The 25,572-nt window shown below is 48.3% G+C and overlaps 1 protein-coding gene and 1 long non-coding RNA gene across 5 annotated transcripts in view; both read right to left on the bottom strand.

Moving 5' to 3' along the window:
• mtr (5-methyltetrahydrofolate-homocysteine methyltransferase) overlaps positions 1 to 25,572 on the bottom strand; it is a 77,904-nt gene that overhangs the window by 42,690 nt on the left and 9,642 nt on the right. For all 4 annotated transcript variants that reach the window (XM_055910760.1, XM_055910759.1, XM_055910757.1 and 1 more), the window contains 10 exons: positions 23,269 to 23,363; positions 21,944 to 22,044; positions 21,780 to 21,841; positions 20,017 to 20,084; positions 19,220 to 19,299; positions 14,986 to 15,098; positions 13,699 to 13,839; positions 7,409 to 7,594; positions 2,664 to 2,843; positions 752 to 868 (listed from right to left, as the gene is read on the bottom strand). In XM_055910760.1, coding sequence (XP_055766735.1) covers positions 752 to 868; positions 2,664 to 2,843; positions 7,409 to 7,594; positions 13,699 to 13,839; positions 14,986 to 15,098; positions 19,220 to 19,299; positions 20,017 to 20,084; positions 21,780 to 21,841; positions 21,944 to 22,044; positions 23,269 to 23,363 — 1,143 coding nt within the window. The remainder of the gene's footprint in view (positions 1 to 751; positions 869 to 2,663; positions 2,844 to 7,408; positions 7,595 to 13,698; positions 13,840 to 14,985; positions 15,099 to 19,219; positions 19,300 to 20,016; positions 20,085 to 21,779; positions 21,842 to 21,943; positions 22,045 to 23,268; positions 23,364 to 25,572) is intronic.
• On the bottom strand, positions 11,971 to 13,196 carry LOC129842280 (uncharacterized). Its single transcript, XR_008757534.1, has 3 exons — positions 12,402 to 13,196; positions 12,153 to 12,339; positions 11,971 to 12,090 (listed from the first exon to the last, which is right to left on the bottom strand). It is a non-coding gene; the product is annotated as an uncharacterized LOC129842280 (long non-coding RNA).

The raw sequence follows: 25,572 nt of genomic DNA, 5'->3' as shown, positions 1-25,572 counted from the left end.
AGGCTCCACCTACCTTGATGGCGTGGTAGAGGAAGACTCCACCTACCTTGATGGCGTGATAGAGGAAGGCTCCACCTACCTTGATGGCGTGGTAGAAGGCTCCACCTACCTTGATGGCGTGGTAGAAGGCTCCACCTACTTTGATGGCGTGGTAGAAGGCTCCACCTACCTTGATGGCGTGGTAGAAGGCTCCACCTACCTTGATGGCGTGGTAGAGGAAGACTCCGCCTACCTTGATGGCGTGGTAGAGGAAGACTCCGCCTACCTTGATGGCGTGGTAGAGGAAGGCTCCACCTACCTTGATGGCGTGGTAGAAGACTCCACCTACCTTGATGGCGTGGTAGAAGGCTCCACCTACCTTGATGGCGTGGTAGAAGGCTCCACCTACCTTGATGGCGTGATAGAGGAAGGCTCCACCTACCTTGATGGCGTGGTAGAGGAAGGCTCCACCTACCTTGATGGCGTGATAGAGGAAGGCTCCACCTACCTTGATGGCGTGGTAGAGGAAGACTCCACCTACCTTGATGGCGTGGTAGAGGAAGACTCCACCTACCTTGATGGCGTGATAGAGGAAGGCTCCACCTACCTTGATGGCGTGATAGAGGAAGGCTCCACCTACCTTGATGGCGTGGTAGAGGAAGACTCCACCTACCTTGATGGCGTGATAGAGGAAGACTCCACCCACCTTGATGGCGTGATAGAGGAAGGCTCCACCTACCTTGATGGCGTGATAGAGGAAGGCTCCACCCACCTTGATGGCGTGATAGAGGAAGGCGCCATGCATGGCCTCTCTGATGACCTCCATGCCTCTGAAGGAGAAGGACAGGTTGGACAGGCCTCCACTGATCCTGGCCCCAGGCAGCAACTCCTGTAGAGAAATATATATAAATATTATATACTGTTAAAAGGACAGGTTGATCCTGGCCCCAGGCAACAACTCCTGTAGAGAATTATATATAAATATTATATACTGTTAAAAGGACAGGTTGATCCTGGCCCCAGGCTACAACTCCTGTAGAGAATTATATATAAATATTATATACTGTTAAAAGGACAGGTTGATCCTGGCCCCAGGCAACAACTCCTGTAGAGAATTATATATAAATATTATATACTGTTAAAAGGACAGGTTGATCCTGGCCCCAGGCAACAACTCCTGTAGAGAATTATATATAAATATTATATACTGTTAAAAGGACAGGTTGATCCTGGCCCCAGGCTACAACTCCTGTAGAGAATTATATATAAATATTATATACTGTTAAAAGGACAGGTTGATCCTGGCCCCAGGCAACAACTCCTGTAGAGAATTATATATAAATATTATATACTGTTAAAAGGACAGGTTGATCCTGGCCCCAGGCAACAACTCCTGTAGAGAATTATATATAAATATTATATACTGTTAAAAGGACAGGTTGATCCTGGCCCCAGGCTACAACTCCTGTAGAGAATTATATATAAATATTATATACTGTTAAAAGGACAGGTTGATCCTGGCCCCAGGCAACAACTCCTGTAGAGAATTATATATAAATATTATATACTGTTAAAAGGACAGGTTGATCCTGGCCCCAGGCAACAACTCCTGTAGAGAATTATATATAAATATTATATACTGTTAAAAGGACAGGTTGATCCTGGCCCCAGGCAACAACTCCTGTAGAGAATTATATATAAATATTATATACTGTTAAAAGGACAGGTTGATCCTGGCCCCAGGCAACAACTTCTGTAGAGAATTATATATAAATATTATATACTGTTAAAAGGACAGGTTGATCCTGGCCCCAGGCAGCAACTCCTGTAGAGAAATATATAAATAAATATTATATACTGTTAAAAGGACAGGTTGATCCTGGCCCCAGGCAGCAACTCCTGTAGAGAATTATATATAAATATTATATACTGTAGTATATATATACTGTTAAAAGGACAGGTTGAATCTGACCCCAGGTAAAGACTCCTACAGAAAACACAGTATGGGTCAGTACATGAAAGCCTGGAAGCCCACACTGCCATGCATGGTGTTTGAAATCCCCCTGAGGTCCATCTCCTGTCCCAGGCAGACCCTGGACAGCTGAGTGCCGGGACATCACCACTGCTATGAATACAGAAAGACACAGTCCAATAGGAAATCCCCCTGAGAGTGACAGGAAACAGGAAGTAGTGTTGTGACCAGACCCTGGACAGCTGAGTGCTGGGACATCACCACTGCTATCAATACAGAAAGACACAGTCCAATAGGAAATCCCTGAGATTGACAAACAGGAAGCAGTGTTGTGACCAGACCCTGGACAGCTGAGTGCCGGGACATCACCACTGCTGTCAATACAGGAAGACACAGTCCAATAGGAAATCCCCCTGAGAGTGACAGGAAACAGGAAGCAGTGTTGTGACCAGACCCTGGACAGCTGAGTGCTGGGACATCACCACTGCTATCAATACAGAAAGACACAGTCCAATAGGAAATCCCCCTGAGAGTGACAGGAAACAGGAAGCAGTGTTGTGACCAGACCCTGGACAGCTGAGTGCCGGGACATCACCACTGCTATCAATACAGAAAGACACAGTCCAATAGGAAATCCCTGAGAGTGACAGGAAACAGGAAGCAGTGTTGTGACCGCGTTAGCGGAAAACACAACCCCCGGTTCTCAACTGACCTTGATGAGCCTGGTGGCTCGGATGAAGTTGATGGCGTACTCGCCGTGTTCCTCCATGCCCGTGCCGATGGTCAGGATGTTGGGGTCAAAGATGATGTCGTTGGGGTCAAAGCCCACTTGAGTTACCAGGAGACGATAGGCTCTGCTACAGATCTCGACCTTGCGCTCCGTCTCAGTAGCCTGTAGGAACCAGAGAAGACTGTTTCCCGGACAACAGTCTTTTATCCATGAGGTAACGGGTTACAATCCCCTGTCGTAGGAGTAGTAGTCTGCCAAGCACCCATGGCAGCACTGGATGGAACCCCACCCCACCTACCACTTACATCCTGTTACCCCCCCCCCCTCTAGGAATGTACCTGGATTTCTGCATAAATTGGGTCATAAAATTTGATCTTATCTTCATCTAGGTCACAACAACAGACAAACAGTCTGCTCAAACTAATAAACAGACAATATGTTTCCATGTCTTTATTGAACACACCGTGTAAACATTCACAGTGCAGGGTGGGAAAAGTATGTGAACCCTTGGATTTAATAACTGGTTGACCCTCCTTTGGCAGCAATAACCTCAACCAAACGTTTTCTGTAGTTGCGGATCAGACCTGCACAACGGTCAGGAGGAATTCTGGACCGTTCCTCTTTACAAAACTGTTTCAGTTCAGAAATATTCTTGGGATGTCTGGTGTGAACCGCTCTCTCGAGGTCATGCCACAGCATCTCAATCGGGTTGAGGTCAGGACTCTGACTGGGCCACTCCAGAAGGCGTATTTTCTTCTGTTGATGCCATTCTGTTGTTGATTTACTTCTGTGTTTTGGGTCGTTGTCCTGTTGCGTCACCCAACTTCTGTTGATCTTCAATGGGCGGACAGATAGCCTGACATTCTCCTGAAAAATGTCTTAATAAACTTGGGAATTGATTTTTCCGTCGATGATAGCAAGCTGCCCAGGCCCTGAGGCAGCAAAGCAGCCCCAAACCATGATGCTCCTTCCACCAGACTTTACAGTTGGGATGAGGTTTTGATGTTGGTGTGCTGTGCCTTTTTTCTCCACATAGTGTTGTGTTCCTTCCAAACAACTCGTCTGTAGTTTCATCTGTCCACAGGATATCCTGCCAGTAGCGCTGTGGAACATCCAGGTGCTCTTTTGTAAACTTCAGACGTGCAGCAATGTTTTTATTGGACAGCAGTGTCTTCTTCCGTGGTGTCCTCCCATGAACACCATTCTTGTTTAGTGTTTAACGTATCGTAAGACTCGTCAACAGAGATAATGGCATGTTCCAGAGATTTCTGTAAGTCTTTAGCTGACACTCTAGGATTCTTCTTAACCTCATTGAGCGTTCTGCACTGTGCTCTTGCAGTCGTCTTTGCAGGACGGCCACTTCTAGGGAGAGTAGCAACAGTGATGAACTTTCTCCATTTATAGACTATTAGTCTTACTGTGGACTGATGAACATCAAGGCATTTAGAGATACTTTTGTAACCCTTTCCAGCTTTATGCAAGTCAACAATTAATCTCCCGTCTCTGAGATCTCTTTTGTTTGAGGCATGGTTCACATCAGGCAATGATTCTTGTGAATAACAAACTAACATTTTGTGAGTGTTGTTTATAGGGCAGGGCAGCTCTGACCAACATCTCTAATCTAAGACTGTGTGAGTGTTTATAGGGCAGGACAGCTCTAACCAACATCTCTAATCTCAGACTGTGAGTGTTTATAGGGCAGCTCTAACCAACATCTCTAATCTCAGACTGTGTGAGTGTTTATAGGGCAGGGCAGCTCTAACCAACATCTCTAATCTCAGACTGTGTGAGTGGTGTTTATAGGGCAGGGCAGCTCTAACCAACATCTCTAATCTCAGACTGTGAGTGTTTATAGGGCAGGGCAGCTCTAACCAACATCTCTAATCTCAGACTGTGTGAGTGTTTATAGGGCAGGGCAGCTCTAACCAACATCTCTAATCTCAGACTGTGTGAGTGGTGTTTATAGGGCAGGGCAGCTCTAACCAACATCTCTAATCTCAGACTGTGTGAGTGTTTATAGGGCAGGGCAGCTCTAACCAACATCTCTAATCTCAGACTGTGTGAGTGTTTATAGGGCAGGACAGCTCTAACCAACATCTCTAATCTCAGACTGTGTGAGTGTTGTTTATAGAGCAGGGCAGCTCTAACCAACATCTCTAATCTAAGACTGTGTGAGTGTTTATAGGGCAGGACAGCTCTAACCAACATCTCTAATCTCAGACTGTGTGAGTGTTGTTTATAGAGCAGGGCAGCTCTAACCAACATCTCTAATCTCAGACTGTGTGAGTGTGTTTATAGGGCAGGGCAGCTCTAACCAACATCTCTAATCTCAGACTGTGTGAGTGTGTTTATAGGGCAGGGCAGCTCTAACCAACATCTCTAATCTAAGACTGTGTGAGTGTTTATAGGGCAGGACAGCTCTAACCAACATCTCTAATCTCAGACTGTGTGAGTGTGTTTATAGGGCAGGGCAGCTCTAACCAACATCTCTAATCTCAGACTGTGTGAGTGTTTATAGGGCAGGACAGCTCTAACCAACATCTCTAATCTCAGACTGTGTGAGTGTTTATAGGGCAGGACAGCTCTAACCAACATCTCTAATCTCAGACTGTGTGAGTGTGTTTATAGGGCAGGGCAGCTCTAACCAACATCTCTAATCTCAGACTGTGTGAGTGGTGTTTATAGGGCAGCTCTAACCAACATCTCTAATCTCAGACTGTGTGAGTGGTGTTTATAGGGCAGGACAGCTCTATCCAACATCTCTAATCTCAGACTGTGTGAGTGTTTATAGGGCAGGGCAGCTCTAACCAACATCTCTAATCTCAGACTGTGTGAGTGTTTATAGGGCAGGGCAGCTCTAACCAACATCTCTAATCTCAGACTGTGTGAGTGGTGTTTATAGGGCAGGGCAGCTCTAACCAACATCTCTAATCTCAGACTGTGTGAGTGTTGTTTATAGGGCAGCTCTAACCAACATCTCTAATCTCAGACTGTGTGAGTGGTGTTTATAGGGCAGGACAGCTCTATCCAACATCTCTAATCTCAGACTGTGTGAGTGTTTATAGGGCAGGGCAGCTCTAACCAACATCTCTAATCTCAGACTGTGTGAGTGTTTATAGGGCAGGGCAGCTCTAACCAACATCTCTAATCTCAGACTGTGTGAGTGTTTATAGGGCAGCTCTAACCAACATCTCTAATCTCAGACTGTGTGAGTGTTTATAGGGCAGGGCAGCTCTAACCAACATCTCTAATCTCAGACTGTGTGAGTGTTTATAGGGCAGGGCAGCTCTAACCAACATCTCTAATCTCAGACTGTGTGAGTGTTTATAGGGCAGCTCTAACCAACATCTCCAATCTCGTCTCATTGATTGGACTCCAGGTTAACTGACTCCTGACTCCAATCAGCTTTTGGAGAAGTCATTAGCCTCGGGGTTCACATACTTTATCCAACCTAATGTTTAAAATGTTGTATTCAATATAGACAAGAAAAATACAATAATGTGTGTGTTTTTAGTTTAAGCAGAATATGTCTATTGTTGTGACTTAGATGAAGATCAGATCAAACTTTAGGACCAATTAACTTCTCTAGGGTAGGGGGCAGCATTTGGAATTTTGGATGAAAAGCATGCCCAAATTAAACTGCCTGCTTCTCGGGCCCAGAAGATATGATATGCATATAACTGGTAGATTTGGATAGAAAACAGTCTAAAGTTTCCAAAACTGTTAAAATAGTGTCTGTGAGTATAACAGAACTGATTTGGCAGGCGAAAACCTGAGAAAAATCCATTCAGGAAGCCGTTTTTTGGGGGGGTTTTGTAGTTTTCTATTCAATGCCATTACAGTATCCATTGACTTAGGACTCAAATTGCAGTTCCTATGCCTTCCACTAGATGTCAACAGTCTTTAGAAATTGTTTCAGGCTTGTATTCTGCAAAATTAGGAAGTAAGAGCAGTCTGAATGAGTGGACCCTAAAGTGTCACAGAGCTTTTTCATGTGCGCGACCGAGAGAGGGCCTTTCTTGTTTACCTTTCATTTTGACGACGTTATTGTCCAGTTGAAATATTATCGATTATTTAGGCTAAAAAACAACCTGAGGATTAAATATCAACATCGTTTGAAACGTTTCTATGAACTTTACTTTAAAAAATTAGGATTTTTTTGTCTGCCTGTTTTGACTGCGTTTGAGCCTGTGGATTACTGAAGAAAACGCACAAACAAAACAGAGGTTTTTGGATATAAAGAGACTTTATCGAACAAAAGGAACATTTATTGAGTAAATGAATGTCTGCTGAGCGCAACCATATGAAGATCACCAAAGGTAAGGGATTAATTCTATCTCTTTTTCTAAATTGTGTAACTCTTCTACTTGGCTGGTTACTGTTTGTAATTATTTGTCTAGTGGGCTATGTTCTCATAATCGTAAGGTATGCTTTCGCCGTAAAACATTTTTTAAATCTAACACCGTGGTTGGATTCACAAGAAGTTAATCTTTAAACATATGTAAAATATGTTTTGTTTTCTGAATTTTCATAATGAGTATTTCTGTATTTGAATTTGTCGCCCGGCAGTTTCACTGGCTGTTGAAGAGGTGGGACGCTACCGTCTCACATACCCAATGCAGAAATTAATTAATTAATTAATTAATGTAGAAATCCAGGTAATTCCAAAACATACTTGTTCTTGCCGCTGTACGTCCTACCATCTCCTTCCCAACTGTCAGTCTCACCTGACCCTCCTCGTCGAACGCCATAACAACCACGGCAGCCCCGTAGCGTCTGACCGTCGTGGCTCTCTGGAGAAACTCCTCCTCTCCTTCCTTCAGACTGATGCTGTTCACGATACACTTCCCCTGACAACACTTCAGTCCCGCCTTGATCACCTCGAAGTTCGACGAGTCTATACATAGAGGTACCTAGGAGAGGAGAGAGAGAGAGAGGAGGACACCTGGAAGTTAGACCAGTCTATACACAGAGGTACCTAGGAGAGGAGAGAGAGAGAGAGAGGACACCTGGTAGTTAGACCAGTCTATACACAGAGGTACCTAGGAGAGGAGAGGAGAGGAGAGGACACCTGGTAGTTAGACCAGTCTATACACAGAGGTACCTAGGAGAGGAGAGAGAGAGAGGACACCTGGAAGTTAGACCAGTCTATACACAGAGGTACCTAGGAGAGGAGAGAGAGAGAGAGAGGACACCTGGTAGTTAGACCAGTCTATACACAGAGGTACCTAGGAGAGGAGAGAGAGAGAGGACACCTGGAAGTTAGACCAGTCTATACACAGAGGTACCTAGGAGAGGAGAGAGAGAGAGAGAGGACACCTGGTAGTTAGACCAGTCTATACACAGAGGTACCTAGGAGAGGAGAGAGAGAGAGAGGAGGACACCTGGTAGTTAGACCAGTCTATACACAGAGGTACCTAGGAGAGGAGAGGAGAGGAGAGAGAGGACACCTGGTAGTTAGACCAGTCTATACACAGAGGTACCTAGGAGAGGAGAGAGAGAGAGAGAGGACACCTGGTAGTTAGACCAGTCTATACACAGAGGTACCTAGGAGAGGAGAGAGAGAGAGAGGAGGACACCTGGAAGTTAGACCAGTCTATACACAGAGGTACCTAGGAGAGGAGAGGAGAGGAGAGAGAGGACACCTGGAAGTTAGACCAGTCTATACACAGAGGTACCTAGGAGAGGAGAGGAGAGAGAGAGAGAGGACACCTGGAAGTTAGACCAGTCTATACACAGAGGTACCTAGGAGAGGAGAGGAGAGGAGAGAGAGGACACCTGGAAGTTAGACCAGTCTATACACAGAGGAACCTAGGAGAGGAGAGAGAGAGGAGGACACCTGGTAGTTAGACCAGTCTATACACAGAGGTACCTAGGAGAGGAGAGGAGAGAGAGGACACCTGGAAGTTAGACCAGTCTATACACAGAGGTACCTAGGAGAGGAGAGGAGAGGAGAGAGAGGACACCTGGAAGTTAGACCAGTCTATACACAGAGGTACCTAGGAGAGGAGAGGAGAGAGAGAGAGAGGACACCTGGAAGTTAGACCAGTCTATACACAGAGGTACCTAGGAGAGGAGAGGAGAGGAGAGAGGACACCTGGAAGTTAGACCAGTCTATACACAGAGGTACCTAGGAGAGGAGAGAGAGGACACCTGGAAGTTAGACCAGTCTATACACAGAGGTACCTAGGAGAGGAGAGAGAGAGAGAGGACACCTGGAAGTTAGACCAGTCTATACACAGAGGTACCTAGGAGAGGAGAGAGAGAGAGAGAGGACACCTGGTAGTTAGACCAGTCTATACACAGAGGTACCTAGGAGAGGAGAGAGAGAGAGAGAGGACACCTGGAAGTTAGACCAGTCTATACACAGAGGTACCTAGGAGAGGAGAGAGAGGACACCTGGTAGTTAGACCAGTCTATACACAGAGGTACCTAGGAGAGGAGAGAGAGAGGAGGACACCTGGAAGTTAGACCAGTCTATACACAGAGGTACCTAGGAGAGGAGAGAGAGAGAGAGGACACCTGGAAGTTAGACCAGTCTATACACAGAGGTACCTAGGAGAGGAGAGAGAGAGACCTGGAAGTTAGACCAGTCTATACACAGAGGTACCTAGGAGAGGAGAGAGAGAGAGAGGACACCTGGAAGTTAGACCAGTCTATACACAGAGGTACCTAGGAGAGGAGAGAGAGAGGAGGACACCTGGTAGTTAGACCAGTCTATACACAGAGGTACCTAGGAGAGGAGAGAGAGAGGAGGACACCTGGAAGTTAGACCAGTCTATACACAGAGGTACCTAGGAGAGGAGAGGAGAGAGAGGACACCTGGAAGTTAGACCAGTCTATACACAGAGGTACCTAGGAGAGGAGAGAGAGAGAGAGGACACCTGGAAGTTAGACCAGTCTATACACAGAGGTACCTAGGAGAGGAGAGAGAGAGAGGAGGACACCTGGAAGTTAGACCAGTCTATACACAGAGGTACCTAGGAGAGGAGAGAGAGGACACCTGGTAGTTAGACCAGTCTATACACAGAGGTACCTAGGAGAGGAGAGAGAGGACACCTGGTAGTTAGACCAGTCTATACACAGAGGTACCTAGGAGAGGAGAGAGAGGACACCTGGTAGTTAGACCAGTCTATACACAGAGGTACCTAGGAGAGGAGAGAGAGAGAGAGAGGACACCTGGTAGTTAGACCAGTCTATACACAGAGGTACCTAGGAGAGGAGAGGAGAGAGAGAGGACACCTGGTAGTTAGACCAGTCTATACACAGAGGTACCTAGGAGAGGAGAGGAGAGAGAGAGGAGGACACCTGGTAGTTAGACTAGTCTATACACAGAGGTACCTAGGAGAGGAGAGGAGAGAGAGAGGAGGACACCTGGGAGTTAGACCAGTCTATACACAGAGGTACCTAGGAGAGGAGAGGAGAGAGAGAGGACACCTGGTAGTTAGACCAGTCTATACACAGAGGTACCTAGGAGAGGAGAGGAGAGGAGAGAGAGGACACCTGGTAGTTAGACCAGTCTATACACAGAGGTACCTAGGAGAGGAGAGGAGAGGAGAGAGAGGACACCTGGAAGTTAGACCAGTCTATACACAGAGGTACCTAGGAGAGGAGAGAGAGAGAGAGAGGACACCTGGAAGTTAGACCAGTCTATACACAGAGGTACCTAGGAGAGGAGAGGAGAGAGAGAGGACACCTGGAAGTTAGACCAGTCTATACACAGAGGAACCTAGGAGAGGAGAGAGAGAGAGAGGACACCTGGAAGTTAGACCAGTCTATACACAGAGGTACCTAGGAGAGGAGAGAGAGAGAGGAGGACACCTGGAAGTTAGACCAGTCTATACACAGAGGTACCTAGGAGAGGAGAGAGAGAGGACACCTGGAAGTTAGACCAGTCTATACACAGAGGTACCTAGGAGAGGAGAGAGAGAGAGGACACCTGGAAGTTAGACCAGTCTATACACAGAGGTACCTAGGAGAGGAGAGGAGAGAGAGGACACCTGGAAGTTAGACCAGTCTATACACAGAGGTACCTAGGAGAGGAGAGGAGAGAGAGGACACCTGGTAGTTAGACCAGTCTATACACAGAGGTACCTAGGAGAGGAGAGAGAGAGAGAGAGGACACCTGGAAGTTAGACCAGTCTATACACAGAGGAACCTAGGAGAGGAGAGAGAGAGAGGACACCTGGAAGTTAGACCAGTCTATACACAGAGGTACCTAGGAGAGGAGAGGAGAGAGAGGACACCTGGAAGTTAGACCAGTCTATACACAGAGGTACCTAGGAGAGGAGAGAGAGAGAGGACACCTGGAAGTTAGACCAGTCTATACACAGAGGTACCTAGGAGAGGAGAGAGAGAGAGAGGACACCTGGAAGTTAGACCAGTCTATACACAGAGGTACCTAGGAGAGGAGAGGAGAGAGAGAGAGAGGACACCTGGAAGTTAGACCAGTCTATACACAGAGGTACCTAGGAGAGGAGAGAGAGAGAGAGAGGACACCTGGAAGTTAGACCAGTCTATACACAGAGGTACCTAGGAGAGGAGAGAGGACACCTGGAAGTTAGACCAGTCTATACACAGAGGTACCTAGGAGAGAGAGAGAGAGAGAGAGAGGACACCTGGAAGTTAGACCAGTCTATACACAGAGGTACCTAGGAGAGGAGAGAGAGAGAGAGAGGACACCTGGAAGTTAGACCAGTCTAAACACAGAGGTACCTAGGAGAGGAGAGAGAGAGAGAGGACACCTGGAAGTTAGACCAGTCTATACACAGAGGTACCTAGGAGAGGAGAGAGAGAGAGGACACCTGGAAGTTAGACCAGTCTATACACAGAGGAACCTAGGAGAGGAGAGAGAGAGAGAGGAGGACACCTGGTAGTTAGACCAGTCTATACACAGAGGTACCTAGGAGAGGAGAGAGAGAGGACACCTGGTAGTTAGACCAGTCTATACACAGAGGTACCTAGGAGAGGAGAGAGAGAGAGGACACCTGGAAGTTAGACCAGTCTATACACAGAGGAACCTAGGAGAGGAGAGAGAGAGAGAGAGAGAGGAGGATACCTGGTAGTTAGACTAGTCTATACACAGAGGTACCTAGGAGAGGAGAGAGAGGACACCTGGTAGTTAGACCAGTCTATACACAGAGGTACCTAGGAGAGGAGAGAGAGAGAGAGAGGACACCTGGTAGTTAGACCAGTCTATACACAGAGGTACCTAGGAGAGGAGAGAGAGAGAGAGGACACCTGGAAGTTAGACCAGTCTATACACAGAGGTACCTAGGAGAGGAGAGGAGAGAGAGAGAGAGAGAGAGGACACCTGGTAGTTAGACTAGTCTATACACAGAGGTACCTAGGAGAGGAGAGAGAGAGAGGAGGACACCTGGAAGTTAGACCAGTCTATACACAGAGGTACCTAGGAGAGGAGAGAGAGAGAGAGGACACCTAGAAGTTAGACCAGTCTATACACAGAGGTACCTAGGAGAGGAGAGAGAGAGAGGACACCTGGAAGTTAGACCAGTCTATACACAGAGGTACCTAGGAGAGGAGAGAGAGAGAGAGAGGACACCTGGTAGTTAGACCAGTCTATACACAGAGGTACCTAGGAGAGGAGAGAGAGAGAGGAGGACACCTGGAAGTTAGACCAGTCTATACACAGAGGTACCTAGGAGAGGAGAGAGAGAGAGAGGACACCTAGAAGTTAGACCAGTCTATACACAGAGGTACCTAGGAGAGGAGAGAGAGAGAGGACACCTGGAAGTTAGACCAGTCTATACACAGAGGTACCTAGGAGAGGAGAGAGAGGACACCTGGTAGTTAGACCAGTCTATACACAGAGGTACCTAGGAGAGGAGAGGAGAGAGAGGACACCTGGAAGTTAGACCAGTCTATACACAGAGGTACCTAGGAGAGGAGAGGAGAGAGAGGACACCTGGTAGTTAGACCAGTCTATACACAGAGGTACCTAGGAGAGGAGAGAGAGAGAGAGAGGACACCTGGAAGTTAGACCAGTCTATACACAGAGGAACCTAGGAGAGGAGAGAGAGAGAGGACACCTGGAAGTTAGACCAGTCTATACACAGAGGTACCTAGGAGAGGAGAGAGAGAGGACACCTGGTAGTTAGACCAGTCTATACACAGAGGTACCTAGGAGAGGAGAGAGAGAGAGGAGGACACCTGGAAGTTAGACCAGTCTATACACAGAGGTACCTAGGAGAGGAGAGAGAGAGAGGACACCTGGAAGTTAGACCAGTCTATACACAGAGGTACCCAGGAGAGGAGAGGAGAGAGAGAGAGAGGACACCTGGAAGTTAGACCAGTCTATACACAGAGGTACCTAGGAGAGGAGAGAGAGAGGACACCTGGAAGTTAGACTAGTCTATACACAGAGGAACCTAGGAGAGGAGAGAGAGAGGAGGACACCTGGAAGTTAGACCAGTCTATACACAGAGGTACCTAGGAGAGAGAGAGAGAGAGAGAGGACACCTGGTAGTTAGACCAGTCTATACACAGAGGTACCTAGGAGAGGAGAGGAGAGAGAGGACACCTGGTAGTTAGACCAGTCTATACACAGAGGTACCTAGGAGAGGAGAGAGAGAGAGAGAGGACACCTGGAAGTTAGACCAGTCTATACACAGAGGTACCTAGGAGAGGAGAGAGAGAGGAGGATTCAGAGGACAGCTAGGAGAGCTGGGTAAGTGAACTTCAGCTTTAGTAAAGGGTCTAAAGGACTTATTCTATAGATGAACTCTGTTCTTAGAGTGGTCTCGTTTTCCCAGCATCTCCCAGCACTTCAACGATGTGGTTCTGCTTCCTGTAGCTCAGTGACATTACCTCTCTGGTAATGTCACAGGAAATGGACAGGAAATTATCAAGAAATGGACAGGAAATTATCACAGGAAATGGACAGGAAATTATCACAGGAAATGGACAGGAAATTATCACAGGAAATGGTTTAGAAAACATGATTAAACGTCAGAGTGTGCAGCTATCTATCATTTTGAAATGTCAAGTTGATTCCTACCCTGGCGATGTCAGGCTCGGAGGCTATGAGACAGCAGAACCGGGCCATGGCGGCAGGACCCTCCAGCATCCCCTCATCCATGTTGATGTCCAACACCTGGGCTCCCATCTCCACCTGGGTCTTGGCTATGCTCAACGCCTCCTGGAGACAGACAGGGACCCGGTTCACAGACAGGGACCCGGTTCACAGACAGGGACACGGTTCACAGACAGGGACCCGGTTCACAGACAGGGACCCGGTTCACAGACAGGGACCCGGTTCACAGACAGGGACCCGGTTCACAGACAGGGACCCGGTTCACAGACAGGGACCCGGTTCACAGACAGGGACCCGGTTCACAGACAGGGACCCGGTTCACAGACAGGGACCCGGTTCACAGACAGGGACCCGGTTCACAGACAGGGACCCGGTTCACAGACAGGGACCCGGTTTACAGACAGGGACCCGGTTCACAGACAGGGACCCGGTTCACAGACAGGGACACGGTTCACAGACAGGGACACGGTTCACAGACAGGGACACGGTTCACAGACAGGGACACGGTTCACAGACAGGGACACGGTTCACAGACAGGGACACGGTTCACAGACAGGGACCCGGTTCACAGACAGGGACCCGGTTCACAGACAGGGACACGGTTCACAGACAGGGACACGGTTCACAGACAGGGACCCGGTTCACAGACAGGGACACGGTTCACAGACAGGGACACGGTTCACAGACAGGGACACGGTTCACAGACAGGGACCCGGTTCACAGACAGGGACCCGGTTCACAGACAGGGACACGGTTCACAGACAGGGACCCGGTTCACAGACAGGGACCCGGTTCACAGACAGGGACACGGTTCACAGACAGGGACACGGTTCACAGACAGGGACCCGGTTCACAGACAGGGACACGGTTCACAGACAGGGACCCGGTTCACAGACAGGGACCCGGTTCACAGACAGGGACCCGGTACACAGACAGGGACCCGGTTCACAGACAGGGACCCGGTTCACAGACAGGGACCCGGTACACATTGAGTCACAGGGTTGTGTTTAATATGCACCAAACACAAGAAGAATAGACTGAAACAGGGAGGAACTACCTGAACTTGTCCAATAAGTCATCATTTAGTTTTTTTGTTTTGATACGGTGTGCCCTACTGAACATGGCCCGGGTACACCAGACATGGGGACAGAAGAGAAGATATTCCTCGCTACAATGATCATGCAATCTGTATTCGACTGGGTTTTTTAAATTCAGGTGGTATCACGAGGAGAATAACGGGAGACGGTTCACCTCGTAGTTTCCCGACATGATCAACTTGGCGAACTTCCTCGATCCAGCCACGTTGCAACGCTCGCCGATGTTGACGAAGTTAGTGTACGGACCGATCCGGAAAGGCTCCAGACCTGCGACACACAACATACATGATCTGTGGTTAAAGGGGGGGAGGCAGGTAGCCTAGTGGTTAGACGGGGGGAGGCAGGTAGCCTAGTGGTTAGAGGGGGGAAGGCAGGTAGCCTAGTGGTTAGAGGGGGGAGGCAGGTAGCCTAGTGGTTAGAGGGGGGAGGCAGGTAGCCTAGTGGTTAGAGGAGGGAGGCAGGTAGCCTAGTGGTTAGAGGGGGGGAGGCAGGTAGCCTAGTGGTTAGAGGGGGGAGGCAGGTAGCCTAGTGGTTAGAGGGGGGAGGCAGGTAGCCTAGTGGTTAGAGGGGGGAGGCAGGTAGCCTAGTGGTTAGAGGAGGGAGGCAGGTAGCCTAGTGGTTAGAGGGGGGAGGCAGGTAGCCTAGTGGTTAGAGGAGGGAGGCAGGTAGCCTAGTGGTTAGAGGAGGGAGGCAGGTAGCCTAGTGGTTAGAGGGGGGAGGCAGGTACCCTAGTGGTTAGAGGAGGGAGGCAGGTAGCCTAGTGGTTAGAGGAGGGAGGCAGGTAGCCTAGTGGTTAGAGGCAGGTAGCCTAGTGGTTAGAGGAGGGAGGCAGGTAGCCTAGTGGTTAGAGGAGGGAGGCAGGTAGCCTAGTGGTTAGAGGCAGGTAGCCTAGTGGTTAGAGGGGGGAGGCAGGTAGCCTAGTGGTTAGAGGGGGGGAGGCAGGTAGCCTAGTGGTTAGAGGGGGGGAGGCAGGTAGCCTAGTGGTTAGAGGAGGGAGGCAGGTAGCCTAGTGGTTAGAGGAGGGAGGCAGGTAGCCTAGTGGTTAGAGGGGGGAGGCAGGTACCCTAGTGGTTAGAGGGGGGGGGGGGGGGGGCAGGTAGCCTAGTGGTTAGAGGGGGGAGGCAGGTAGCCTAGTGGTTAGAGGGGGGGAGGCAGGTAGCCTAGTGGTTAGAGGGGGGAGGCAGGTAGCCTAGTGGTTAGAGGGGGGAGGCAGGTAGCCTAGTGGTTAGAGGGGGGAGGCAGGTAGCCTAGTGGTTAGAGGAGGGAGGCAGGTAGCCTAGTGGTTAGAGGGGGGAGGCAGGTAGCCTAGTGGTTAGAGGAGGGAGGCAGGTAGCCTAGTGGTTAGAGGAGGGAGGCAGGTAGCCTAGTGGTTAGAGGAGGGAGGCAGGTAGCCTAGTGGTTAGAGGCAGGTAGCCTAGTGGTTAGAGGAGGGAGGCAGGTAGCCTAGTGGTTAGAGGGGGGAGGCAGGTAGCCTAGTGGTTAGAGGGGGGAGGCAGGTAGCCTAGTGGTTAGAGGGGGGAGGCAGGTACCCTAGTGGTTAGAGGGGGGGGGGGGGGGGGCAGGTAGCCTAGTGGTTAGAGGGGGGAGGCAGGTAGCCTAGTGGTTAGAGGAGGGAGGCAGGTAGCCTAGTGGTTAGAGGAGGGAGGCAGGTAGCCTAGTGGTTAGAGGGGGGAGGCAGGTAGCCTAGTGGTTAGAGGGGGGATGCAGGTAGCCTAGTGGTTAGAGGGGGGAAGGCAGGTAGCCTAGTGGTTAGAGGAGGGGAGGCAGGTAGCCTAGTGGTTAAAGGGGGGAGGCAGGTAGCCTAGTGGTTAGAGGAGGGAGGCAGGTAGCCTAGTGGTTAGAGGGGGGGAGGCAGGTAGCCTAGTGGTTAGAGGGGGGAGGCAGGTAGCCTAGTGGTTAGAGGGGGGAGGCAGGTAGCCTAGTGGTTAGAGGGGGGAGGCAGGTAGCCTAGTGGTTAGAGGAGGGAGGCAGGTAGCCTAGTGGTTAGAGGGGGGAGGCAGGTAGCCTAGTGGTTAGAGGAGGGAGGCAGGTAGCCTAGTGGTTAGAGGAGGGAGGCAGGTAGCCTAGTGGTTAGAGGAGGGAGGCAGGTAGCCTAGTGGTTAGAGGCAGGTAGCCTAGTGGTTAGAGGGGGGAGGCAGGTAGCCTAGTGGTTAGAGGGGGGGAGGCAGGTAGCCTAGTGGTTAGAGGAGGGAGGCAGGTAGCCTAGTGGTTAGAGGAGGGAGGCAGGTAGCCTAGTGGTTAGAGGGGGGAGGCAGGTACCCTAGTGGTTAGAGGGGGGGGGGGGGGCAGGTAGCCTAGTGGTTAGAGGGGGGAGGCAGGTAGCCTAGTGGTTAGAGGAGGGAGGCAGGTAGCCTAGTGGTTAGAGGAGGGAGGCAGGTAGCCTAGTGGTTAGAGGGGGGAGGCAGGTAGCCTAGTGGTTAGAGTGGGGGAGGCAGGTAGCCTAGTGGTTAGAGGGGGGGAGGCAGGTAGCCTAGTGGTTAGAGGGGGGAGGCAGGTAGCCTAGTGGTTAGAGGAGGGAGGCAGGTAGCCTAGTGGTTAGAGGAGGGAGGCAGGTAGCCTAGTGGTTAGAGGAGGGAGGCAGGTAGCCTAGTGGTTAGAGGAGGGAGGCAGGTAGCCTAGTGGTTAGAGGGGGGGAGGCAGGTAGCCTAGTGGTTAGAGGGGGGAGGCAGGTAGCCTAGTGGTTAGAGGGGGGAGGCAGGTAGCCTAGTGGTTAGAGGGGGAGGCAGGTAGCCTAGTGGTTAGAGGGGGGGAGGCAGGTAGCCTAGTGGTTAGAGGGGGGGAGGCAGGTAGCCTAGTGGTTAGAGGGGGGGAGGCAGGTAGCCTAGTGGTTAGAGGGGGGGGGGGGCAGGTAGTCTAGTGGTTAGAGGGGGGAGGCAGGTAGCCTAGTGGTTAGAGGGGGGAGGCAGGTAGTCTAGTGGTTAGAGGGGGGAGGCAGGTAGCCTAGTGGTTAGAGGGGGGAGGCAGGTAGCCTAGTGGTTAGAGGGGGGAGGCAGGTAGCCTAGTGGTTAGAGGGGGGAGGCAGGTAGCCTAGTGGTTAGAGGGGGGAGGCAGGTAGCCTAGTGGTTAGAGGGGGTACTGCAGGTAGCCTAGTGGTTAGAGGGGGTACTGCAGGTAGCCTAGTGGTTAGAGGGGGTACTGCAGGTCGCCTAGTGGTTAGAGGGGGTACTGCAGGTAGCCTAGTGGTTAGAGGGGGTACTGCAGGTAGCCTAGTGGTTAGAGGGGGTACTGCAGGTAGCCTAGTGGTTAGAGGGGGTACTGCAGGTAGCCTAGTGGTTAGAGGGGGTACTGCAGGTAGCCTAGTGGTTAGAGGGGGTACTGCAGGTAGCCTAGTGGTTAGAGGGGGTACTGCAGGTAGCCTAGTGGTTAGAGGGGGTACTGCAGGTAGCCTAGTGGTTAGAGGGGGTACTGCAGGTAGCCTAGTGGTTAGAGGGGGGAGGCAGGTAGCCTAGGGGTTAGAGGGGGGAGGCAGGTAGCCTAGTGGTTAGAGGGGGGGAGGCAGGTAGCCTAGTGGTTAGAGGGGGGAGGCAGGTAGCCTAGTGGTTAGAGGGGGGAGGCAGGTAGCCTAGTGGTTAGAGGGGGGAGGCAGGTAGCCTGGTGGTTAGAGCGTTGGACTAGTAACCGAAAGGTTGCAAGTTCAAATTCCCCGAGCTGACAAGGTAAAAATCTGTCGTTCTGCCCCTGAACAAGGCAGTTAACCCCCTGTTCCTAGGCCGTCATTGAAAATAAGAATTTGTTTCCTAACTGAATTGCCTCGTTAAATAAAAGGTAAAATAAAATGGTAAAATGGTCTGCTACTACTATTCATCAGTGCTACCGTGACTGAGAAGGTACATCTCAGAGCGTCTACTCTGTAAGGCTTTATAATAAATACCAGCCCTGGAACGGCCACGACAGGAAGGACACAGAGCTCAGTAATAAATACCAGCCCTGGAACGGCCATGACAGGAAGGACACAGAGCTCAGTAATAAATACCAGCCCTGGAACGGCCACGACAGGAAGGACACAGAGCTCAGTAATAAATACCAGCCCTGGAACGGTCATGACAGGAAGGACACAGAGCTCAATAATAAATACCAGCCCTGGAATGGCCATGACAGGAAGGACACAGAGCTCAGTAATAAATACCAGCCCTGGAACGGCCACGACAGAAAGGACACAGAGCTCAGTAATAAATACCAGCCCTGGAACGGCCATGACAGGAAGGACAGAGCTCAATAATAAATACCAGCCCTGGAACGGCCACGACAGGAAGGACACAGAGCTCAGTAATAAATACCATCCCTGGAACGGCCATGACAGGAAGGACAGAGCTCAATAATAAATACCAGCCCTGGAACGGCCACGACAGGAAGGACACAGAGCTCAATCAAAATTACTGTTGTTGTACCTGCGAGTAGCATGTAGTCCTGGAAGACGTCAGTAGGGGGCACTCTGGGCTGACAGTGCTTCACTTTCTCAGCAATGGCCCTGAACACATGTAGAGCGATGTATATTAGTTTCATTATCTATCAGTTCTATATCTATAGACAATACGTCAGTCCTATATCTATAGACATTACATCAGTCCTATATCTATAGACATTACATCAGTCCTATATCTATAGACATTACGCCAGTCCTACATCTATAGACAATACGTCAGTTCTACATCTATAGACAATACGTCAGTCCTACATCTATAGACAATACGTCAGTCCTACATCTATAGACAATACGTCAGTCCTATATCTATAGACAATACGTCAGTCCTACATCTATAGACAATACGTCAGTCCTATATCTATAGACAATACGCCAGTCCTATATCTATAGACAATACGCCAGTCCTATATCTATAGACAATACGCCAGTCCTATATCTATAGACAATACGTCCGTCCTATATCTATAGACAATACATCAGTCCTATATCTATAGACAATACGTCAGTCCTATATCTATAGACAATACGTCAGTCCTATATCTATAGACAATACGTCAGTCCTATATCTATAGACAATACGTCAGTGCTATATCTATAGACATTACGTCAGTCCTATATCTATAGACAATACACCAGTCCTATATCTATAGACAATACACCAGTCCTATATCTATAGACAATACACCAGTCCTATATCTATAGACAATACATCCGTTCCGTATTGCTGGACAGAAGATAGTGACAGAGGACAGAGCAGACAACCTGATGTGTGCAGGAGTCGTTCCGCAGCATCCACCAACCAGATTCACCAGACCATCTGTAGCAAAGTCCTACACCAATAAGAGACAGTCAGTGTGTATACACGCTGTAATGATACAATGACTAGGAGGTCAAAGTGCAGACTGTCAGCTTTCATTTGAGGCTATTTTCATCCATATCGGGTGAACCGTTTAGAAATTACAGCCCTTTTTGTACATAGCATTTAGCATTTTATATCATACCCCTAAAACATGCTAACCTCTCACCATTACAATAACAGGGGAGGTTAGCATTTCATATCATACCCCTAAAACATGCTAACCTCTCACCATTACAATAACAGGGGAGGTTAGCATTTTATATCATACCCCTAAAACATGCTAACCTCTCACCATTACAATAACAGGGGAGGTTAGCATTTTATATCATACCCCCTAAACATGCTAACCTCTCACCATTACAATAACAGGGGAGGTTAGCATTTTATATCATACCCACAAGACATGCTAACCTCTCACCATTACAATAACAGGGGAGGTTAGCATTTTATATCATACCCACAAGACATGCTAACCTCTCACCATTACAATAACAGGGGAGGTTAGCATTTTATATCATACCCCTAAAACATGCTAACCTCTTACCATTACAATAACAGGGAGGTTAGCATTTTATATCATACCCCTAAAACATGCTAACCTCTCACCATTACAATAACAGGGGAGGTTAGCATTTTATATCATACCCCTAAAACATGCTAACCTCTCACCATTACAATAACAGGGGAGGTTAGCATTTTATATCATACCCCTAAAACATGCTAACCTCTCACCATTACAATAACAGGGGAGGTTAGCATTTTATATCATACCCCTAAAACATGCTAACCTCTCACCATTACAATAACAGGGAAGGTTAGCATTTTATATCATACCCCTAAAACATGCTAACCTCTCACCATTACAATAACAGGGGAGGTTAGCATTTTATATCATACCCCTAAAACATGCTAACCTCTCACCATTACCATAACAGGGGAGGTTAGCATTTTATATCATACCCCTAAAACATGCTAACCTCTCACCATTACAATAACAGGGGAGGTTAGCATTTTATATCATACCTACAAGACATGCTAACCTCTCACCATTACAATAACAGGGGAGGTTAGCATTTTATATCATACCCCCTAAACATGCTAACCTCTCATCATTACAATAACAGGGGAGGTTAGCATTTTATATCATACCCACAAGACATGCTAACCTCTCACCATTACAATAACAGGGGAGGTTAGCATTTTATATCATACCCCTAAAACATGCTAACCTCTCACCATTACAATAACAGGGGAGGTTAGCATTTTATATCATACCCACAAGACATGCTAACCTCTCACCATTACCATAACAGGGGAGGTTATCATTTTATATCATACCCCTAAAACATGCTAACCTCTCACCATTACAATAACAGGGGAGGTTAGCATTTTATATCATACCCCTAAAACATGCTAACCTCTCACCATTACAATAACAGGGGAGGTTAGCATTTTATATCATACCCCTAAAACATGCTAACCTCTCACCATTACAATAACAGGGGAGATTAGCATTTTATATCATACCCCTAAAACATGCTAACCTCTCACCATTACAATAACAGGGGAGATTAGCATTTTGGAGGGGTATGATATCTATTAATTTGGCTGAATCAATTCGATAGATCATTCATTGGGTAGACCAGCTATAAATCATTAAGTTTACCTTTAAATGTGAGGCTGTCAATTCCGGGGTCTCATCGTATCCACCGAACGTATTGGGCAGACCTGGAACAAGCAGAGTGTGTGAAAATAGCAAAATCGTGGTTGTGAACACAAAACAACAAAAGGTGAGCTAGCTAGATGCTAAGTTGCCGGGGTGCTGGTTACCTGCATTGGGGTAGCATAAGACGTGAGCGGTGGTGCATTTCCCAATAGCTTCAATAAAAGGCCTCATCTCAGTGGCTCCTAAGGCACAGTTAAGACCAATACTGGAAGAGAGGAAACACACTGTACATCAGCCTACTGAGGCGCAGTCTGATGAGGTCAGAATAGGACACAGTAACACACTGTATATCAGCCTACTGAGGCCCAGTCTGATGAGGTCAGAATAAGACACTGTATATCAGCCTACTGAGGCCCAGTCTGATGAGGTCAGAATAGGACACAGTAACACACTGTATATCAGCCTACTGAGGCGCAGTCTGATGAGGTCAGAATAGGACACAGTAACACACTGTATATCAGCCTACTGAGGCGCAGTCTGATGAGGTCAGAATAAGACACAGTAACACACTGTATATCAGCCTATTGAGGCCCAGTCTGATGAGGTCAGAATAAGACACAGTAACACACTGTATATCAGCCTACTGAGGCGCAGTCTGATGAGGTCAGAATAAGACACAGTAACACACTGTATATCAGCCTACTGAGGCGCAGTCTGATGAGGTCAGAATAAGACACTGTATATCAGCCTACTGAGGCCCAGTCTGATGAGGTCAGAATAACACACTGTATATCAGCCTATTGAGGCCCAGTCTGATGAGGTCAGAATAAGACACAGTAACACACTGTATATCAGCCTACTGAGGCGCAGTCTGATGAGGTCAGAATAAGACACAGTAACACACTGTATATCAGCCTACTGAGGCGCAGTCTGATGAGGTCAGAATAAGACACTGTATATCAGCCTACTGAGGCCCAGTCTGATGAGGTCAGAATAACACACTGTATATCAGCCTACTGAGGCGCAGTCTGATGAGGTCAGAATAACACACTGTATATCAGCCTACTGAGGCGCAGTCTGATGAGGTCAGAATAAGACACAGTAACACACTGTATATCAGCCTATTGAGGCGCAGTCTGATGAGGTCAGAATAAGACACTGTATATCAGCCTACTGAGGCCCAGTCTGATGAGGTCAGAATAACACACTGTATATCAGCCTACTGAGGCGCAGTCTGATGAGGTCAGAATAACACACTGTATATCAGCCTACTGAGGCGCAGTCTGATGAGGTCAGAATAAGACACAGTAACACACTGTATATCAGCCTATTGAGGCGCAGTCTGATGAGGTCAGAATAAGACACAGATGTTGTAGATTCCATTAATCTCTCCAGCAGATCTGAAGTTTGAAGAAAACTTGAGGAGAAAACATGTGGAAGTCAACAACAAGGTAATTTTGAAGTCCGGAAGCAGAATGTAGAGACTCACCAGAGGGGTTTGGCATGGGACACACTGATGACGAAGGCCTCTCCTGTCTGTCCCGAGAGAGTACGACCACTCCTGTCCACGATGGTGCCTGATATCTAGAAACACAATCAATCTGTCCTGAGAGAGTACGGCCACTCCTGTCCACGATGGTGCCTGATATCTAGAAACACAATCAATCTGTCCTGAAGGAGTACGACCACTCCTGTCCACGATGGTGCCTGATATCTAGAAACACAATCAATCTGTCCTGAGAGAGTACGACCACTCCTGTCCACGATGGTGCCTGATATCTAGAAACACAATCAATCTGTCCTGAGAGAGTACGGCCACTCCTGTCCACGATGGTGCCTGATATCTAGAAACACAATCAATCTGTCCTGAGAGAGTACGACCACTCCTGTCCACGATGGTGCCTGATATCTAGAAACACAATCAATCTGTCCTGAGAGAGTACGACTAACTCCTGTCCACGATGGTGCCTGATATCTAGAAACACAATCAATCTGTCCTGAGAGAGTACGACCACTCCTGTCCACGATGGTGCCTGATATCTAGAAACACAATCAATCTGTCCTGAGAGAGTACGACCACTCCTGTCCACGATGGTGCCTGATATCTAGAAACACAATCAATCTGTCCTGAGAGAGTACGACCACTCCTGTCCACGATGGTGCCTGATATCTAGAAACACAATCAATATGTCCTGAGAGAGTACGACTAACTCCTGTCCACGATGGTGCCTGATATCTAGAAACACAATCAATCTGTCCTGAGAGAGTACGACCACTCCTGTCCACGATAGTGCCTGATATCTAGAAACACAATCAATCTGTCCTGAGAGAGTACGACCACTCCTGTCCACGATGGTGCCTGATATCTAGAAACACAATCAATCTGTCCTGAGAGAGTACGACCACTCCTGTCCACAATGGTGCCTGATATCTAGAAACACAATCAATCTGTCCTGAGAGAGTACGACCAGTCCTGTCCACGATGGTGCCTGATATCTAGAAACACAATCAATCTGTCCTGAGAGAGTACGACCACTCCTGTCCACGATGGTGCCTGATATCTAGAAACACAATCAATCTGTCCTGAGAGAGTACGACCACTCCTGTCCACGATGGTGCCTGATATCTAGAAACACAATCAATCTGTCCTGAGAGAGTACGACCACTCCTGTCCACGATGGTGCCTGATATCTAGAAACACAATCAATCTGTCCTGAGAGAGTACGACCACTCCTGTCCACGATGGTGCCTGATATCTAGAAACACAATCAATCTGTCCTGAGAGAGTACGACCACTCCTGTCCACGATGGTGCCTGATATCTAGAAACACAATCTGTCCTGAGAGAGTACGACCACTCCTGTCCACGATGGTGCCTGATATCTAGAAACACAATCTGTCCTGAGAGAGTACGACCACTCCTGTCCACGATGGTGCCTGATATCTAGAAACACAATCTGTCCTGAGAGAGTACGACCACTCCTGTCCACGATGGTGCCTGATATCTAGAAACACAATCTGTCCTGAGAGAGTATGACCACTCCTGTCCACGATGGTGCCTGATATCTAGAAACACAATCAATCTGTCCTGAGAGAGTACGACCACTCCTGTCCACGATGGTGCCTGATATCTAGAAACACAATCAATCTGTCCTGAGAGAGTACGACCCACTCCTGTCCACGATGGTGCCTGATATCTAGAAAAACAATCAATCTGTCCTGAGAGAGTACGACCACTCCTGTCTAGGACTGTGGCGGTCATCCAATTTTTGTCGGCCGGTAATTGTCATGCTGGTCTCGTGGTAATTGACCGTTATTTAACAAACATGTTTAGCGTCTCTGGGCTTCCACACTTACAAGCTGTTGATGCGCACCTTTGGGGGATAAAAACGTTGATTAAATGCATTTAATATAGCCTACACCGTCACAATAAATTCCATTATTTTGTGACATGGCCTATAAACCTCGGAATGTCTTCGAAATCTAAAAGATAATGGCTGCATGATGTAAATCTCCATCTGTGCCTGCTCCAGCTCACCGTGCCCCCCCTCTCCATGGCTCCGGTTTAATGAAGTAGCAAAACAATTGGCTTTTTCTACTGCTTCCTTCACTCGGATCGGACCCGTTGTCCTTTAGGTCCTTTCCGGAACAGGTTTTTAAAAATGAATTTGTGCATATTGGGTCTGGGACTTTACCCGTGTCCATTTCAGAACGGGAGCTCTAACTCCCATCACCATTTGTCCTCATCGTTCAGGTGATTATTCGTCCTCATCGTTCAGGTGATTATTCGTCCT

The sequence above is a fragment of the Salvelinus fontinalis genome, unplaced genomic scaffold (assembly GCF_029448725.1).
Source record: "Salvelinus fontinalis isolate EN_2023a unplaced genomic scaffold, ASM2944872v1 scaffold_0028, whole genome shotgun sequence".
In the NCBI taxonomy this organism is placed as follows: domain Eukaryota; kingdom Metazoa; phylum Chordata; class Actinopteri; order Salmoniformes; family Salmonidae; genus Salvelinus; species Salvelinus fontinalis.
The sequence above is the reverse complement of the archived record's forward strand: the minus strand, read 5'-3'. Positions and strand labels throughout refer to the sequence as shown.